This window comes from Ptychodera flava, chromosome 11, assembly GCF_041260155.1.
Source record: "Ptychodera flava strain L36383 chromosome 11, AS_Pfla_20210202, whole genome shotgun sequence".
NCBI lineage: Eukaryota > Metazoa > Hemichordata > Enteropneusta > Ptychoderidae > Ptychodera > Ptychodera flava.
Window position 1 is genome coordinate 31,007,362 of NC_091938.1, and position 20,255 is coordinate 31,027,616.

General features: G+C 36.9%; 1 protein-coding gene across 1 annotated transcript in view; it reads left to right on the top strand.

Annotated features, from left to right (window-relative positions):
• Nucleotides 1-20,255, top strand: part of LOC139144087 (uncharacterized) — a 30,502-nt gene that overhangs the window by 8,934 nt on the left and 1,313 nt on the right. Inside the window, exons 10-20 of the mRNA XM_070714759.1 lie at nt 3,276-3,353; nt 4,367-4,460; nt 7,659-7,728; nt 8,573-8,744; nt 9,263-9,382; nt 10,086-10,289; nt 11,272-11,997; nt 15,911-16,073; nt 17,842-18,112; nt 18,811-19,011; nt 19,665-19,824. Of these exons, the coding sequence (XP_070570860.1) occupies nt 3,276-3,353; nt 4,367-4,460; nt 7,659-7,728; nt 8,573-8,744; nt 9,263-9,382; nt 10,086-10,289; nt 11,272-11,997; nt 15,911-16,073; nt 17,842-18,112; nt 18,811-19,011; nt 19,665-19,824 (2,259 nt within the window). The remainder of the gene's footprint in view (nt 1-3,275; nt 3,354-4,366; nt 4,461-7,658; nt 7,729-8,572; nt 8,745-9,262; nt 9,383-10,085; nt 10,290-11,271; nt 11,998-15,910; nt 16,074-17,841; nt 18,113-18,810; nt 19,012-19,664; nt 19,825-20,255) is intronic.

The following is a 20,255-nucleotide window of genomic DNA, read 5'->3' on the forward strand; positions in this document are numbered from 1 at the left end:
TGCTGGTCTTATCTTATCAGCATGTAAAATACCTCATGTACGATACATCTCATTGGAGTCTGTTATGCCGTTCATACACAGGCCATTGAAACGTCTCTGAAACGGTTCTGGGCCAATACTGACACAGAAAGTTATGTGTGGACACTCCGAAATGGTTCTGAAGCGTTTCAGATTTGAGACGGTTTAGTCGGCCCGACCAGAGCCGTTGTAGGGATTAACTCTATCCGCAAATCGCTGTGTGGACAGACTGAGCCGCTTCAGAAGCGTTTCAAACGCCCTCACGCGACAGGTATTTGTAACACAACCAATATACAATATTCACTTTCGCCATCTCGCGGTATACTGGTCCGACGAAGAGATAAGCTTGATACCAAAAACCCTATCAATTCGACCAGAAAAAATTCATTACGATTTGAAAAACGTCGAATTAATAGGAAATTAAAACTGCCGAAATAATTTAGTGGTCGAATTTAATTTGGAACGACGAGGATGAAATTTAAGCGAGACATTTTTGCCATGTTGAGACTGCTTCAAAGCATGGACTGTGAAATTTTGTGAGGTCGACAAATTTCGTAACAAAAAACCTCAAACGCACGTTGGTGTCACATCAAATCAAAGTGGCCGCGATTACAAACGGAACAATCTGTGAGACTGCCACCGGCCGCTCGACGGACGACACGTAAGTTGACATCGTGTGCCAGCCCTTGGAAATATATTGTAACTCCTTGACAGGCAGATGAGATAGTCTTATAGCGTTTGATGCATTGAAAGTTTGTAAAAATAATAAAAAATGACATCACCGATCATAAGAAACGTGGTGTGGAAGATAATAGTTTTTAAAAGAAGACTATGACGACCATATTTCTGTAAGTATTATCTAACTTTAGAAAACCAACATCTGAAGATTTACTTCCACCAACACTTTTGGATTTGTTCCACTCTTTATTATAAGATTAGTCGAATTTCTGGAAAGTAGGTGTACATTTTCGATGTCTGTGTATCGTCTACACCGAAGTCATATCCGAAAGAGTATAATCAGTTTGCGACCCGCGTAAACCTCTCTCTCCCTCTCTCTCTCCGGCATTTCAATGTTTTATATTGTCGACATTTATATATCAGTCTGAAGTTTCAGGTCACTGCTCATTGCAAGTAGTTGATGTCAATTTTTCCGTATCGGGCATGGTCTCTATCGTCACTCTAATTGTTAGTGTTTTCCTGTTATATTCCATATCAAACTCAAAACACAACGTGAACAACGCTGATAATATATTGCATATTTCGTATCGAAAACCGGTAAAGTTCGTAACTGGTGACATGTCACGCCCTGGAGAAAGTTCATCACCATCGATCGAATGTCCGTGGCGCTTTTGCTTCCAAATAGACATATTGAAATGCACAGGGAACTTCGCGGTATGGCAATTATATGAACTTTACCTTGAAGAAAGTCTGTGACTTTAAACTGGCCGTACAACCAACAATAAACATGGCGAAGCAATAGAGACTTCGATTTTTTTTTCATTGCGACCTCGACCGCTGGTGAGAGCGAGTCGTCTATTTTTTTCCCACTGGCTGCTGGTAACGAACAGGGGTTTACACTCTAATGGGCGCAGTAAAACAATGGTCACGTCCATAGATTCAAGGACGTTCACGGGAGACACGATGGCAAATAGTGCAGTGTCGTAAAATTGCTTAGACTAGTTTTAAGAACAGTACAATATCTGGTCATCGGTGTACCGCTACCTGTGAATCGAAACGACAAGTGTAGACCTATAGCTTCGAAATTTTATGGGAGAGACACCACGACTGAGACCGACAGTAGCATAACAAACTATTCCCACAATTGTTCGTCGTGTTTAATACAGACATCTCTGTAGGTGATTCTGGTTTCTCTTGAATCAAAAGTCCGACATTGACAAAATTGACATAAAATAAGTCCGAAAAGTTATGTTTTATTCAACTAACTGATTCACCTCTCTTTGATATCCCCTATTAGCTACATGTAAACAGTCGGGAAAGACTGACATCGATGTCTCCCGAGCCCCCATTTCTTCACCGTTTTGCAAAACATCTCATCAGCCGGACGCATGGGCAATATCTTGTACGTTGGTCAAAACTAATGACAGTATAGGTCAGCTAGGATGTAACATCGGTCAAAGTAATATTGAATATGGAAGACGAAAATGCTTTCATTGATTGACAAAAATGAGAGGGAACGAGTCAGTAAATATCGAACCATAAAGGGGAGATCGAGACTGCCATCCCCCATGATTAATCAACTGGGAACAAAATATATATTTCGATAAACAGACTTACACAACCAGAGACAGCATTTTATTCAGCTTTAAAATAAGTCACCGTCTTTCTTATAATAACACCCCGTTTGCGTTTCGATCTACTCTGCTCTGTCCCCAATCGGTATGGCCGTCTGGGTTTCGCCTGCCGTACCGACTGATACATAGTTATTTCTTCACATATTCTTTCATCGTTTGGCATAAAATACAGCATCTCTTTGGTGCACAAGGCAAATCAACGTTTAGAAGGAAAGTCACAGGAGGTTAGGATATTATATACCGTAGGTGAAATTAGAATGGAATGTTGAAGATGAAAAGACTTTTATCAGTCGACAAAAATTGCCATAAACCGAGAATTGAGATTGTCTATATGATTTATTAATTGGGAACAAAAATATTCGATTGAGTCATTAAGTTTGTGTTTGATTCGTTTTAAAATGTGTTCCTACATTCTTATCCGATTGTTTGTGTTAATAAAAATGTTTGTTTCGCCTCGGATATTTGTAGGGAAGTTTGGATTAGTGTGGACGGTAATGTTTTGTATGTGTGAGGAAAGCTTATGGCGAGGCGAAACAAACATTTTTATTAACACAAACAATCGGATAAGAATGTAGGAACACAATTTAGAAACGAATAAAACACAAACTCGACACAAAAACATTTTGGATAGTTCGGTGGGGAGCCTCTTTCACATTCTTTACAGCCAGTACGACGTCGTTCGTTTCAGCCCTCTTGTTATGCAGTATGCTTGGCCATACACACCTTTTGAACTCGAGAGGGCGCATTAAGACGTCTAAATATCAAAACAATGGCTTAATTTTGTGAGTATGGACACGAGCGGACCCAAACTATTAATCCCCTGTGTTTACAAATCACAAATAAAGTCGCTGAAACGTTTCAATTTTTGCCTGTATGAACGAAGTCTGTATTACAAGTATTGCTACTGTCTGATCTACACAGTGTGGTGCTTTCTTTATACTCTAGAAAAGAGAAATTCCAAAGACTATGATGGAAGAAGGAGAAGAGGAAGAAGAAGAAAAAGAAAAAATGGAGAAAAAAGAAGTAAGTACAGCAATGATCAAAATACCTCACTCCCTCAGAATATTGGAACTGACGTGGTTGTTCAATCCAATTTACACTCTTTTTCTTAGGGGGAGGGGGGAATTCATGATACCAGATACTCATATCATAGGGTAAATAAATTTAGGGGCACTTGAATTAGCACAGTGATTTACTGGCAAAAACGTATGTATTGTTTTTTACAGCTGTGAGCTGTGCATTGCTATACAATATTGTAATTTCTAAGTATTTTATTTTTGACAAGTGAAAATAATCATAATTTTATCTCCAGGATCCAGTATATTTTATCAAATTGATTCTGCAATATTGAAAATGGCATCTTGGCATGTAATGTACAACAAGTCACTTCCTCGGTGGTGTTTATCGTGCGGAGAAACAAGAAGTGTCTGCCTGAGCTTGCTGTGTAACAAATTAGATACATGAACCTGTAACAGTGCTACTGTTATCTGGTAAACTTTAAACAGCTGTAAATAAATTTGCACAGTCCCTTATCAGTTTGAGATTGTGTACAGAACAAATCTCATTGTGTAAGACACCGAAAAACAAATACACTTGTCTGTCTTTGTTCTGTAAAGAAGAAATGGGAATATACCAACTACAAGTCTTGAGATACAACTCAAAGAATTTCAATGTAATTTGTTGAGAAAACTTCATGTTTATTTAATTTTCAAGCTCTCAAGTGAGGTATGGCATGGTATTTTAGTTGCTAAAGCAGCTTTCTGTATAGTGATAATTCATGGTTATAAGCAAGTAGATAGGAACTGATTGGAAATTAATTGAACCTGTAGATTAACATTTTCATTTTAAAGTACAGTAATTAAAGTACAGTAATTACACTTGTACATCTGACAAAAATAGCAAACTCATCATATCATTACTGTTTGTCAGTCATTACTCTTGTCTGGTTAGTCAAGTTGGAAATTTACATTTTGATAAAATGACATGTGAACAAATTAAGCAAACATATCGTCTGTCATTTGTATTACAACATCAAGGTGCCAGTGACATCACTGCTGATAAAAATTTCCAAGATGACATGGTTCCCATCAGATGAAGAAGTCGATAAAGAAAATGTTGTCGATGTCTTGAGTAAGTTTTGTTTTTATTATTTCTTTATGGTTGTATTCTTTTTTAAAATTCCACACAGTACAATTGTCAATCTGTTTTGCCTTTAAATTTACTCACCAAGCAGACATGGTATATGGCACCTACAATGGCATGGCCCTCTCATTTAGTAGGACCAGACCTTCATAACGGATATTTGGTATGAAGATAAATCCATAGACACTTAGAGGCAACAATCTAATAAATGCACTACTGTAAAATACTGAGTACATAAATCTGGCTCCCTGATGACAAGACAATGAAGAAAACAATAATAAACTAATTAACTAGAAAAGTTACAAATCAAAAATGTGTAGACTGATGTACCGGTACTGTTGAAATTTTCACTTTCAGATTTTATGCTGCAAAACATACAAATTATGGATTGCAATACCAGAGTTAATCCTTTATACTTGAATACCACAACATGGCATGGCTGACCACTGCAATTAGATTTATTTACATCTTAGTATTTGTGTGCCAGTCAAAAGGACTGGAAAAGAGTCCTCTGATAGTGTACCATAGAAAAATAGCAATTACTTCATTTCCCATGGTGCTATGTACTTCAGAGTTGTCCTTCAACACCAAAAGTACAAGCATAATACACCGTACAGTGTGCACCTGTTCCATATGAAGCTGTCTATGCCTGTATCTACCGGTATGAGTAGGCTATTTGTGTCACTTTGCTAATTGAACTATTACAGCACAAATGCACCATTATTCTCACCCAGCCCTCAAAATCAACTTATGTACTTTTTATTACACCTATATACATGTACATGTAGTACATGAAGTGGCCCTTACCATTCCTTAAAAACTATCTACTGTTGATTGACCAATCAGAGTGCTCAATTCAGGGTGTTTTATCTACTCGTAAAGCCTTGGTCACCAAATTCCAGAAACGAATGACAGCGCCGTAGTAAAGTACTGTCCAATCAAAAGTGAACATGTCATATTCTGTAGACATCTGGTACGTTTTAATAATCAAATTTGGTAACACAGCGGAAACCAGCTGCAACACAAAATCTGCTGTGCCCTAGGGCATTTATATAATGTGCCCTAGGGCATTTATAGGATGTTCCATTACATTGGAAGGCTATTTCACAAATAAAAGTTTTAATTCATATCCTAAACATGTTACATTGACAAGGGAACGGTTGACGTAAACACATTGAAAACGAAAATATATCTGTTAGGGGCGATAGTTTTTTAAGTCGGATAAAACCCTCGTACTCGGGCTCTTCTGGTATATAAAGTCCAACCCTACGATAAAATGTCTCGGCCTGCGGCCTCGACATTTTATCGTTTGGTTGGACTTTATATACCAGAAGAGCCCTCGTACTCGGGCTTTATCCTATACATAAAGTTTAGTGTACAGAGGACTATTGTAATTCTGACAAATTTTATTTGGGAGAAACAAAACAATTGAAACATCAACACAGTAGTTTCATTAGTCTTGGAATAAAATCTGAATGGAATGCGTATTCATTAGAAACTTAAGTCTACAGTCACATGGAATAAGCTTGCATCCAATCTATTTAGTCCCCACGGACACCGTCCGGGGGACTTATAGGTTTGGTCATGTCCGTGCGTGCGTCCGTGCGTGCGTGCGTGCGTGCGTCCGTCCGTCCGTTCACGCAGATATCTCAGAGATGCAAGGAGCGATTTCATTCAAACTTGGTACAAGGATTACTTCATATGTCATACAGATGCATGTCGATTTGTTTTGTGATACGATCCAATATGGCCGCCAGGCGGCCATTTTATTACGATATTTTCATGTACAGAGCCATAACTCAGACATGTTTCAACCGATTTTATTCAAAGTTGGTACAAGGACTTTGACCAATGTCATAGATGTGCATGTCGATTTGTTTTGTGATATGATCCAATATGGCCGCCAGGCGGCCATTTTATTACAATTTTTTCATGTACAGAGCCATAACTCAGACATGTTTCAACCGATTTTATTCAAAGTTGGTACAAGGACATTACCAATGTCATAGATATGCAAGTTTATTTGTTTTGTGATACTATCCAATATGGCCGCCTGGCAGCCATTTTATTACAATTTTTTCATGTACAGAGCCATAACTCAGACATGTTTCAACCAATTTTATTCAAAGTTGGTACAAGGACATTGACCAATGTCATAGATATACACGTCGATTTGTTTTGTGATACGATCCAATATGGCCGCCAGGCGGCCATTTTATTACAATTTTTTCATGTATAGAGCCAAAACTCAGGCATATCTCAACCGATTTTATTCCAAATTGGTACAAGGACATTGTCCTATGTCATACATATGTACGTCTATTTGTTATGTGATACGATCCAATATGGCCGCTAGGCAGCCATTTTAGTACGATGTTTTCATGTACAGAGCCATAATACTCAGACATGTATCAAGCGAATTTATTTAAAGTTGGTACAAGGAGATTGACTACTGTCATACATATGCATGTCAATTTGTTATGTGATACGATCCAATATGGCTGCCCTGCAGCCATTTTGTTACGATTTTTTCATGTACAGAGCCATAATACTCAGGCATATCTCAACCGATTTTATTCAAAGTTGGTACAAGGACATTAACCTATGTCATACATATGTAGGTCTTTCTTGTATGTAGGTCATTCTTGGCCATTGAGCGCTATCTGTATCAAAGTATTTTTATCATAGACCTAATTAATGAAGAGGACTCTATCCTCTCTGAGGACATGTAATCAAAGTACCCATTAACAAGTGGGGACTGTGTCATCAACGATGACTTGTTTTACATGTTGTTTACATATCAATGCCAATGTTAGTAGTCTGCATTAAATTGAAAAAACGAATCTACCGAAATGTTTGTATTATATGTATGTTACTCTGTGTTGATTTTACTGGTGACAAAAATTTCTGCTATGATTGTACTGACAACAAGTGATCTGCAATACAGATCTGTATCCTTCAAAGATATTAGCTTGAAGATATGATTTTTATACCACCAGTCACCACATTACCTTGAACAACTGAGCATACATGTACCAGTAGTGTGAAAATCAATTGTTAGATAGAGAACCCTGGACAGCCATACACAGGAAAACACCATCAATTATTCATGGATATTTTGTGTGCAAATCTCATTATCGATGGTAACTATTTGTAAGGCACACCTGTCTTGACTTCTAATTATAGTTGACTTGCTGGTGAAAGTAACACCATTCACTCACAGAGCAGTCTGCCAGGCACTTGTAGACATACACAAGTAAGTCACAACACTACTGAGTTCTGTTTAATTTCATTTGATCCTTTTAATTTTCTGTAATTTTTGTCAAATGATGTGTGATAGTTAAGAATGGGCAAGACTTAGTCAGGATGGAAGTTCTTACCAGAAATGAGTTCCTAGGCTTTTTGTACCTATGGATTAATCTAGTTTTTCACAAATTCTATTACTGCACCTGTAAAGTGGGCAATGTTCCTCTGAATTTCTGGGGGAAAGTTATATTTTTTGGGGATGTATGTTATTACCCCATGCATGTGAAGTTGATTTTACCTTGTGTGGAAGATTACTGCGTTTCTTTTACAGTTTCAAGTTTATGATAATGATGCAGTAAATGAGTAAAATCCTCGTCTGGTGTCTCCGTTAAGTAATTGAATATTCATTGTTAGATTGGTGTCAGATAGATTTGCTTTACCCCTTCACTTCTGAAATGATAAACACCCAGCAATTTGTATTCAGAGTATTGGAGCAGTCTATACAATGACACCATGCCATGTTGTCTTTTTTCTCTATGCGTCACAGATTTCATTGATTTTTCTTAGAAAGTGCTTCAACTTCTAGACTAGGCCATTTATAATAAACTTGTCAGTCACATTCGTTCTATAAAGACATTATCTTTCAAAGAAGTTGGGTGTTGTAGGGAACTAAAGTGGAAATGAGAAGAATCTGTAGTGGTATTTTAACTTTGTGTTCCTATTCTCCTTGTGTTTTACAGCTCAAAATGTTCTATACTGAGGCTTTTTAAACGTTAATCCTTTTTTGGGGTCAAACTACTTTCCTTGAGTAAGAACTCCACTGATTCCAGGCTGCAATTATATCCTTGTTACAGAGAATTTGTTATAGATGATCGACAACTGGACATGGCTGTCAACAGACTGAATAAACAGCTGAAACATGAGCATGCTATGATACGTGTCAATGCAGTGAAGACACTAGGTGGGTTTGGTCTTGATAGAAAAGATGTCATCCTGGGACTGCTACCGGTTCTCATTGATAAGGCTGTAAGTCTTAGTTATGTTAAAATTAGTAGTTTATTTCTGCTGAATTAATTTTTGACAATTATCATGAAAAATGTTCATTCAAGCAATGATAGGACACATACTTGCAAAGTTGCATACAGTGAGAATGTTTGGATAATCTGTCGATTTGTAAACATTATCCTTCTAAAGACATATATTTTGCGTAAAAACGGTTCTCACAAGTCAATATATTTATGAAACTGAAGACTTCTATGATTTCAGCTATTGACCAACTTTGCATACCAACCATTCTGGAAGTAACATTAAAGTTTCTTTTGAAACTTGATTCTTTATCTTGATTCTGTATCAGTCATCATAGTTTTGCATTCAATACCCAGTACTATCAAATAACAGTACATTCATAAATGATACAACAAAATAGAAAACATAAAACAACATCACTACAAGATTTTTACTGAGAATATATCATATACCACAGCTTATCTAAATACTTTTAGTTGCACAATGTATCTGACACAAAAATTTTTTCAATTTGACAGGAAAATGTGCGTCAGGAAGCAACAAATACATTGACAAAATTAACTGGTATCAGAGACCGCCAAGGGTTAGCTACACTTTTTGAAAAATATGGAATTCTACAACGGTACACCAACCGGGATGTAAGTCACAGTTATAGAAATCTTTTATTGGGGAAAAACCAGGGAGTTTTATTTCATACTACTGATATTTTCAAAATTTTGCAGAAAAAGCATATAGTCACATTTTTCTCTCTGCTTGATGATCATTTGCCATTGAGCTGAAGGTATTTCAAGGAGCTTGTTTTGCGTAATCATATATTTACTGTATATTTCCTGATCTCTTTGCATCAGCTTGTGTTAACAACAATGCAACTTAGGCAAAAACAAATTAGGTTTTACCGCATTTAGAGTTGAAAGGATGAAATCCCTTTATGTATGGCTACAGTTGTGCTTATAGAAATATGGGTGGATTTTATAGTAATAGTACTTGTTTCACATGACCTGTAGGTGTGAACACTACAACATTCAATTATCAGTCACTATACCTGTGTTTATGTAGAACTTCAAACATATTTGTTGCTCTTGTACAATTCAACGTCTTCACTTTTTGGCATGCTAACAGTCATCTCATAACTAATCATCTGCTTAAAAGATTCTTTACATAAATGTGATAAATTTTGGGAAAATATGAAATAGGGGATACATGTAGGGTATCAGAAACATTAAAAGTGTTCAGATACATGATAACACTCATAAAATGCATGCTCTGAAGACAGCTGAAAAGTTGTAAAATTTGAGTGCTCATAGGAAGTCACTTTCCTTTTTGCCTTTTTCTGATTTTCAGAGAGAAGTGATAAGAGAATTAGCAGAAAGACAACAAAGGAAGTATATGGAAGAAAGTGAGAAAATGATGGCGCCGTACCGTAGCCGGCCAAGTGGCTTTTACGGAAAAGATCTAGGGGAAGATGAGAAAGCGCCCTCAATGTTGGAATTGTGGGTAGCTAGCACCAAGGCTGGACTTAAACCAGATAATGAGGATCTCAGCAAGGTATTTTTTGTGAACAGAAGTCACTTTGATGATGCACTCTGTGCTATGACTTTGGAAGGTTTAGTTTTTTGGTGTTCATTGATTGGCAGTCATCAGTTGGTAAATTTCCAAAGCAAAATTGAACTTGAGCAGTGTACAGCATTTTCCATTTTATGCAAAAATCATTACTAAGTAAAGGTCTTGTAGTTTGATCTCAAGAATTATTTCACGCACCCTGTTTCCAAATGAATAAAGATATACTTCCATCCAAGAAGTTAAAGTCTGTAGGAGTATGGTGTTGCATGAGAAAGCAATTTCATTCCTGAATATTGACAAAGAAGAATCTAAATGAAAAAATTGAAGATCCTTACAGATATGAGGTCAAAGTAAACAGTTCTCCAATGATTCATTTATTAACACTCAACGAGCTGCCAGTAACATGACAGAAGTCTGCTGGGTAGAACTTTTGTAAAGGGTTTGTATTAAGGTAGTACGAGCCTTGAAACTTTTGCTCAAACTTTCCTCAAGGAATCGTTTCAACCATTCTCTTTCAAAACCAAAAATCAAAATCGGGGATCACGCAAATTTTGTTAATGGAGAAACAAAGTACCTGTCATCCCTGTGTTAACTCTACGGGAAAAAAACATAAAAGTAAGACGATGAAAAATTTTCTTACACCAAGAGCTTCAATGAGCCCCCACAAGTGGTAGAACAGAAAAGTAATTCCGAATGTCTGTCCCCCAGACGCATTCCACCTTTAATGTCTTAAAGTGTCTTTGTTGTGGATTTTGTGCCATACTTATTGGTAATTTATTTATTCAATGAAGTATGGTACAGTGTTTAGGTGGCTCAAGATCTCGTTTATAAAGTTCAAATGTGTTTTTGAACAATGGATATGTCTTTTGTAATTAAGTAAGACTTCTCAATGAGAAAGGGTGTGTTTCCCATGTACCAGTAACTCACTGTATAAATACACCAAGTACATATTTTGTTTGCCTTCCAGGAATACTCCACCGAGTCCCTGGCTGATGTCATTGATGCTGATTTCAGTCCCTGGGAACACACCAAACAGAGGGCAACCATGGACGCCAAGCACCCAAAAACCGTTCAGTTTAAGTCAAGTCGCTCATTAAACAAGTTCAAATCCTATGAAGAAATGCCGTACTATGATGACATGAGGTATTTTGCACCCCAGAGGGACAGACGCCAGTCCAGAATACAACATCGGACAGTCTTTCGGGAGGTTACAGATGGCTACATGGAGAGACTAATACGTCAGAAGGAAGAGCTTGCAGCAGCCATGAAGGAACAGCTGCTAAGACACAGAAGCAGATACAGAGCTGCTGTCAAGCGTGGTAAAGCCGCCAAACGCTTTCTCCCAAACCAGCCTGACTTCTACAAGTTCTATGCCCACAAGCGTCCCTCTCATCACCTGAAATCACTGGTCCGACCTCAAGGTGCCGGCGACAGGGTCGGCATAAGTGACCAGTATCGTCCAGTTCACATCAAAGAGGGGAAACTTACGGCGCAACCGGGGACAGACAATGACTTGACCATTGTTCTGGATGACAAGTGGAAACACCACCAGGACACTGAAGGCAGTTCCTTGTTTCCGGACACAGATTCAGGAATTCATTCGGAGCAGGTAACGGCATCGAGCATCAAACAGGAACAACTACAAAGTATCAGCAGTCAGATTGAACCCAGCAAGTCACAGCAAGGTGACAAAGTAAGTTCATAATCAATCAAGTGTTGACTATAATTTTCACTTTCCAATACAGATATCCGTTCATAATTGCACACTTTTATGGAAGCAATTGTCTGTTCCGATTCCCTTTACATTCATTCTTATGAATAATGCAGATGTGTGTTTAATGTTCTGATTTTTTACGCTCCCATATATGCATATGTATATATACAAATGGAGGTATTCGTATAAGGTGGAAAAATGGCGTCTGTGTGTATGTATGTAAGTATGTATGTATGTCTGTTAGTCCGTCCGGATCAAAAACTCCTAAAACGTAGCACCTACTGTCTTAGTATTTGGTGTACAGGTGCATCTAGGGGTGGAGATGTGAATTTGTTCAAATGAACATGTCAGTGCCAAAAATATGCAAATGAGGGGGAAAAAAGGAAAAATCCTACAAATGGCTAAAACTCAGTAAGCATTGGTCAGATTTGGTTGAAACTCGGTATGCAGATTTCTGTAGGTATTCTAAATTATGTGTGCAAAAATTCGGATGAAATTTGCATGTTTGTATTTTTAGGGTATTTTTTCCGTTTTTAGTCAAAAATTCTTGTTCTCTGAAATCGCTCGTCTGAATGCTATGAAAATTAACATTCATGTTCCTCAGAATGACCTCAGTCATGTTTGTACAAATTGTATTGATATTGTCATATTTGTAATTTTGGGGCAATTTTCCCAATTCTAGATAAAAATTTTTTTAATCCAAAAACTGCTGATTTGATAGCTTTGATACATGTATTGGTATACAGGTATTTAAGATTAATCTTAATATAATGTATTGAAGGTATGTTGAAACTGGCAATTTTTTTTTTATTTTTGGGGCAATTTTTGCCTTTTTGGTCAAAAAATTTTTCTCCAAAAACTTCTAATCTGGTAGCTTTGATATCTAGTTTACAGGTTCCTAGGGTTTATGTTTATTAGATATATTTAAAATTAGGATGAAATCTGCAATTTGTATTTTGGGGGCAATTTTTCTCATTTTTGGTCAAAAATTTGTTTCTCTCAAAATTTACCAGTCTGATTGCTTTGATATTTAGTAAACCGGTCCTTAGGGTTTTTGTTAATAAGATATATTGAAATTAAGTTGAAATCCGGAATTTTCAATTTTTTGGACAACTTTGCGAAACTTTCAGTTTTACTTGGATATCTTTCATTTTGTATTTTTAAGATTTTTTTGGTAATTTTTATACCTACTGGAACTACATGTAAGAGTATATAATGTGGTGATTTAGTAAGCATTTGATATAGTAAACTGTATTTGGTGTTGAAATGCGGTAAAAAATTCTGGCAGATTTTGAAAAAATTCCAAACAAATGCCAATAAAAAATTCAGCCAGAGAAGGTTTGACAAAAAGAAAAGGTGAGAGAGTGGGAAAAAAAGAATGTACAATGGATCGGATAAAAAAGATCATGTACCTCATCAATTTTCCAGACACCATCCCTTATCAAATGGTCCATCCCAATGTATTTTTGTACACAATTAACCATGCAGTGTATTTTAGTTTACAATGTAAGATGTCAAGTAAGGATTTGAAAGGAATAGTCAAGTTCACCACAGTTTAACTTTATCTCTTGTGTCATCATCCTTGTGTAATTGGTTTGTAAGTTGTTGCAGATGTGGATGTACCAGCTGTTCTGGAAGAAAACAATGTTTATTTTTTCCTGTAGGGTTTCTGAGTTGATTGTATGTTGAAATTTCTCCATGTATCTGGTGTATGGGCAAAGTGTAAACATTGGTTGCATCTCATGTATTTCAGTCTATGTCAAATATTGCAAATGAAAGATCAAGAACATTTTACTGTGTGCTTGTAAAGATAACATATTTGTCAATACATAAACTGCCTTGCAGATTGATTGTCTTAAAAATTATCACAGAAGTAGAAAAGGAAAAGAAACTAATCAAATTGCTGTAACATATTCACTCTCAGTGCCTGTATAGGCCTATACTTAACTATTTTATCATTACATTCAGCTGTTTGTTATATCTTTATCACTCTCCATGGGCCAAGGCATACCTGGGGTCAATGTCATCACCCTGTGCCAGTCTGTGTATGTCAGTCTGTCTGTATATGTATGTCCATGTTTCATACAATTGTTGACTTGTTTTGATAACTATATTTATAATAACTCGGCAAATTGTAAGTTCAGCTTTTTGAGTTTAATCTACAGCTGCCTTGTGAATATAAATATGACTTGAGATATTGTTAGCGGTCGTATACGGTAATAAAACAATTCACAGAAAGATGAAAACATAAACAGGAGCAGAGACGGTTAGTGACATAAACATGCTCACTCCAATTCCCTGTAAAGAGGTCCACATTCACCACTGACAACAATGGATTTGGGCTAAACCATTATGATGGAAGGGTTGAAAGACGACTACTGATTCGTTTGTCATTTCCAAAAAGTTGGAAGAGAGCAAGTTTGTGAATGGGAGTCTTAAGATATGGTAAATAGTAGCTGGTAGCTCCTCGTGCTGGACTTTGAAACTTTTTTGACTTGAAATTGGTAAGCTTTCGGATGATTTCAAGATGGGTAGACTCCAAAAGTAGCCTGGTTGAAAGTTTGAAAACAAGCTGAACAATTGTTAAGCGACTTTTCATTCCTCAGCACTTGATGTTATTTGCATAGTTGGTACAATTAAGTACCAGTACAATCGTCTTCACAGACTTTTATACAAATACTTTTTGAGATACAATGACTAGTTACTGTTAATGACATGCAGATACTGTGTGTTGATACTTTTTGTCATCTTAAAATTCTCATCCTGCTGATCTTACATGCCAATCCAAACCAATCACATCTCAGCCTTGTCTTGAAAGTTACAGCAGAAATTCAGGATAGAACAGAATTTTTGTACCACCATACTGGAAAATGTTAGATCACAAAATTTCAATGTGACAATTTGTACAAGGCTCATGGGGGAAAAACAACTGGAGGGGATTCCATTGGCCAATCAATGTATCCATTGCTATGCAAAGTAGAGTGTTTATCTCTAGGCAAAGATTTGACACAAAAGGCTACGCAGAGACAAAGTCTAAAAACATGCACCGTGTCACAATGTCTTATTGTGAATTGGCTAATGCGGTGAGCTTGCCAATTGTTGAACGGCTTAGCCTGCTGAGTATAGGTAAAAGTGGGTAGGCATCAGTGTTGCGTTTTGTTCCACTCAATATCAGTCCATCTCAAGTTTCATTTCTGTTGGTGCTCAGCTTCCATCATAAGCTATAATTGAGGTTGTAATATAGAAGCAGATTGACATCAGTTATCTGTGGAGAGTACATAGCAGCAGCTGTATCTTCTAAATGTTGCAGTAAGTTGTGTGTATTGCGTTTTATCCTCAGGTCACGTCATTTTGTTTTTCTTTTCTGATCAATTACCATTGCGCCAGTGTTTGTGTAAGTTCAATTTGGATACAACAGCAATGCAATTATACTTACCCTACTGCTCTCAAGTTTTCTGCCAGCATGCTATTTACATCTTTAGCAACCAAAAGTTGACTACATGTATTTTTTCTTTTTTTTTGAACTGCATACTGTAGTATGCGGTCGTTAGCAAATGGAGACATGAGAAACATAGTGTAGTACTATCATAAAACAAATCTTGTCACTGTGTGAAAAATGTGAAAGTGTGTGTACATTTCCACAACTGAGGTCATGATTCTTTTAATTTGAAGTTTAACCTTGAAAAGTGACTTATACCCAAAGACATTGTTTGTTTCATTGAAAAATCTACTGGACTGTTTATGTTTAGCATATCTTTTGGTTTGTCAGCAACCAACAATCATACTGTTTCATCAGTACATTGTCCAGTCTTTCTGATAACATAAAATCAGTCACACTGTTAAACTACGATGTATCTGGTATTTATAATTTGTCATTATGATCATCTTGTAGGCATTAAAAGATGAAAAATTACTTCAGCAGCTACATGGAATGTACACATCCACTGAAATAAGTCTTGGAGATTCAGGAGTGGGTTGTCCATCAGATATTTCAAGTCTTCGAATTGAAAACATAGATTCTCTTCCCAGTGAGATGTCTTCATTCAGGAAAAAAGGTAAAGCTGTAATTTTCACTTGTCGGAGATTTCAAAAGTTTTGATATTTCAAACAGGATGTAGTGGTAATATAATAAACATACAGGTGGAAGATTGTTTTTCTCAAATTCTTCTTTTGATTGCATAATAACCATTGAATTTGGAGATGATTAAGTTTGACGTCATATGTAAAACTTGACTGACAAACATATTTTCAGTTCTCTTTATCATCCTTTAAACTCTGTTACTGTATTTTCATCAAAAGTTGAAACTCATCAGGAATTATCTATTGTGCCATAGAAGACTTTTCAGTGTGTTATTATCAGTGATAATACATTTTTTAATTTTGGTACCTGGTACTATGTTACTTACAGTTGCAGCATAGTTTGGGTGTACCATATTGTTGATTTAGACAGTAATGTAGGGGGGAGGGTGTAGTACTTCCTATAATCAATATTATAAGTTAAGTTTTTCCTTCTGTTGTGTGAATTAAAAAGTGTTTTAATCTTCTAAAAAATACAGTTGAATTGTCCTTCAAAAGATTGTTCAAGCAATAGAGTCATCCATGACACAGAAAGTGTAGAAGAAGACATACAGTAGTCAGTACCAATTTATCATGTATGCTGTGAAAGTCTGTCACTTTGTTCAATCTAACAGTGGCACAGCTCTGTCTAATTATCTACACAGCAAACAGTAGCAAAATTGAGTTTTTTTGTAATTTGACATGCCAAATTAAAGTGTTGCCAATAACTTGAGCTCACATGAAGGTGACTATTAAATATGTTAAATCAACTGTCTGCATTTCGGCACTTGTCTTCCCTGTTGTCATGACTACCAGGCAAAGATTATTAGCTATGCGAGTTAGCATGTCAATATTGGACTTGATGAGTACCGTGAGAGTATGCACCTGTGTAGAAACCATTGGTAGTTTGAGAATGTTTTGATTTGAATTGTGTGACAACTCTCTCTGTTGATTGTCACTGTGCTGACAAATGCCATGCCAAGTGACAACACACAGGTGTTGTAATAAATAGATCAAAGGGAACTGAACAGATGTTGCTGCATTCTTTCTTGTACCTTTGGACAGCTTAGCAAATAAATTACAGTACAATGGTATCTACAACCAGTGTTCCAGCCATGCCAATTTGATGTATGATTGACTCTGTATATGTGAAAGCTGAATCAGAGAAATGAAATAAATGCCCAAATTGGCTGAAAAGTTGATACCTTAAGGTAGTTCACAACTCAAAATCAAAAGGTTAAACCTTTGCTCAAACTTTCAACTGTTCTCTTTCAAAATCAAGATTAAAAATCTTGGGTCACTATGCAAATTTTGGAACTAGAGTAACAAAGTCACCTATATTTACTGATATTTGAAATTCAAAATGGCCATCATCTCTCTCTCTATTGGGGGAGGTACAAATCCAGATTTTTACAAGACTAAGCTTGAGAAAACTTCATTCACACCATAAGCTTCAAAATATAACCCCCCAAAAGTGGTAGTCCAAAAATATATGGTAACTGGTACCTTTAAAGTAAGACAGCGTACTGCATGTAAGCCCTTACCAGCAACTTCCTATTATCCAAGTCTAGCCACACCATTCAAAACAGGTCATGAACATAAGTAACCCTGATTGAGCAGCAAATCTGGCCAAGACCACAGAGGTGAACAGGCTTGACCAGTATGCAAATACACAGTTAAGATGACTGTCTATGATTTGAAGACATGCACTTGTAACAGCATGTGATGACAAACATGACCAAAGTCAATTTTATGGCATTCCAACAGAAAATTGGAGAGAATTATTCCAGAGACCAACGGCTCAACAAAGGAAACAGTTCTATGAGAAACAGCGCAAAGCAAGAGAATTGAAAGAGATGACTTTGCCTCCAATTGTGTACCTACATGACGACGTTGAAATGACGGATGGTGTGGCTGGACAGAGACTACTCAAGAAGCTGTCTATGATAGATAGAAAGAAACAGCACATTGATGAAGAAATGCACTGGCATGTGATAGAGTCCATGCCAGCCAAGCTGGATGTACACACCAATAGAGAGTATGTATACACCATTTACAATGCTGAGTTGACGTTAAAGGGACAAAGTCGGCCATTTTTCATGAATTTGTTTGATACAAGATATTATTTATATTATTTAACATACTGAAAGATACTGAATGAATGGGTGACCATGCATATATTCGACCCCGGTTTTACACACGATACATGAAACCATCGCGAAAATGAATTAATTTTCATGATAGTTGTCTAAAACTGGGGTCAAATATATGCATGGTCACTCATTCACTCAGTATCTTTCAACATGTCAAACAGTAGTAATCTTGCATGAAACAAAATTCATGAAAAATGGCCGACTTTGTCCCTTTGAAGTCTGTCTAGCAGTAGTAGGCAATTACATGCTGCAAATTCACTAGATCACACTTTGAATTATCTGTTTGCATCAGTCATTGTGAAGCTGACCTTGCGTATTTTCTTAACTCTTTGAACCCCGCTCGGACAGAATTGTCCGATGACGTCATAGCGTACCAGGGGTCAGGGTGCAAAGGGTTAAAGGCAATCTTTACAAGTTCTGAGTACACATGATAAACTTGGGCAGGTGACTACAATGTGACATTACAGGTGTGAGTAGTGAATTGCTCAATGATGTGTGTGTAACAAGTCCCAGTAACAGTAGGTTTATTTACAGATTCAGTGGGTAGAGCACATTGTTCTAAATCAGTGTTTGTTTCCTACAGAACCACTGGAAGTACCAAATTTGGAGTGTTAAACATGACATGGACTACAGCGGTTCCTAGCTATGATAGGATCACACAGCTTTCAAAACAGCACACAATGAAGAGAGCATTAGAGAGAAGGAAAAAAGAAGCCCAGCATTCTAATGTAACATCCCCAGAAGAGATCCTAGATAGACTACACCATCACTGGCAAAGCAGGAGGTAAGGGGAAGCTTTCAGGCTCTCAAGACATCTCATGACATTTTCCAAATGCTGTATTGTTGTTTGAATAAATATCATAGTATGGCTAACCTGTCATGTTACCAAGTGAATAAATATAGTCAATTGAAGTTTAAGTTGAATTAAAATCAAATATCATACCACCCCCCACCCCAACCCCCCAGTCCTTGAATGGTAATCCAATTTCCCAAGCAAAAGCCATAGGCTTATACCAGACTGCTTATTCAATCCATCACTCCACAGGCATTGCTCAATTACAGATCTTAATTGACAGTTGACGTGTAACTTTTACTTGACCCTTCAAATGTGACTGTTCAGTTTCTTTTCATGGTACTTTAAAATGGCCATGGAACTGGGTAATCGTTTGTATATGCAATATTTTGATGAACTGTGAAAATTCAATTGGGTCAACGCCCAAGTGCTTTAGATGAAAACTTTCTCAATAAAGAAATAACATTGGGAATGCCAAGGGATAATAGCATGGTTTTCTGATGCCACTGTTAGAGGTTCGACAAGTATGATATTCATGAGTTTATAAACAGTGTTCATCTGTTGTATAGTTCAATTATTGCTGCTAAATTGCTGATCTGCATCCCATATGTAGGACTTGACTGTATTTCTTATTTTGCAAACAGGAGAAGTAACAATTTGTCGTCTTTGTCCAAACTGGAATCCCACTACGAATGGAGCAGTGCTCCTGCAGTTATCATACCACACATCGGTGAAGAAGAAAGTCTGTCATCACTAGCAAGTCAAGACTCTGACAGTGATCAAAAGGCTGAAAAAATATCGACGGTTAGTTCACATGATCTATTCTTGACATTTAGGAACTGAGGGAGGTCTAATGATCTGATTTCTAAAACAAAAGTAATGCTCTTTATTATACAGTACACCTCCTGTAACTTACAGGGTTTCATTGTATACTGTGTGTTTTGGTAGCAGGTGGTGGGGAGTCCAATAACAGTTGTGAGCAGTCCTCTTTAAACTCTGAACTCTCTCAATTATAATTCAGTCTTGTTTAGGTGTATTTGTAGATCAGTTCAGTATCACCGAGTTGTACATTGTCTGTTGCATGTCAGTACCATGGCTTTATTGTACAGTTGGAACTCTGTGAAACCAAAGGAAATTTTCCATTACATTTTAAAATTTACTGGAAAATAAAATATTTGACTAGATTTGATTTGAAATATGTACAGTGCCAGCTCGAGTACATTCTTGTATCACTA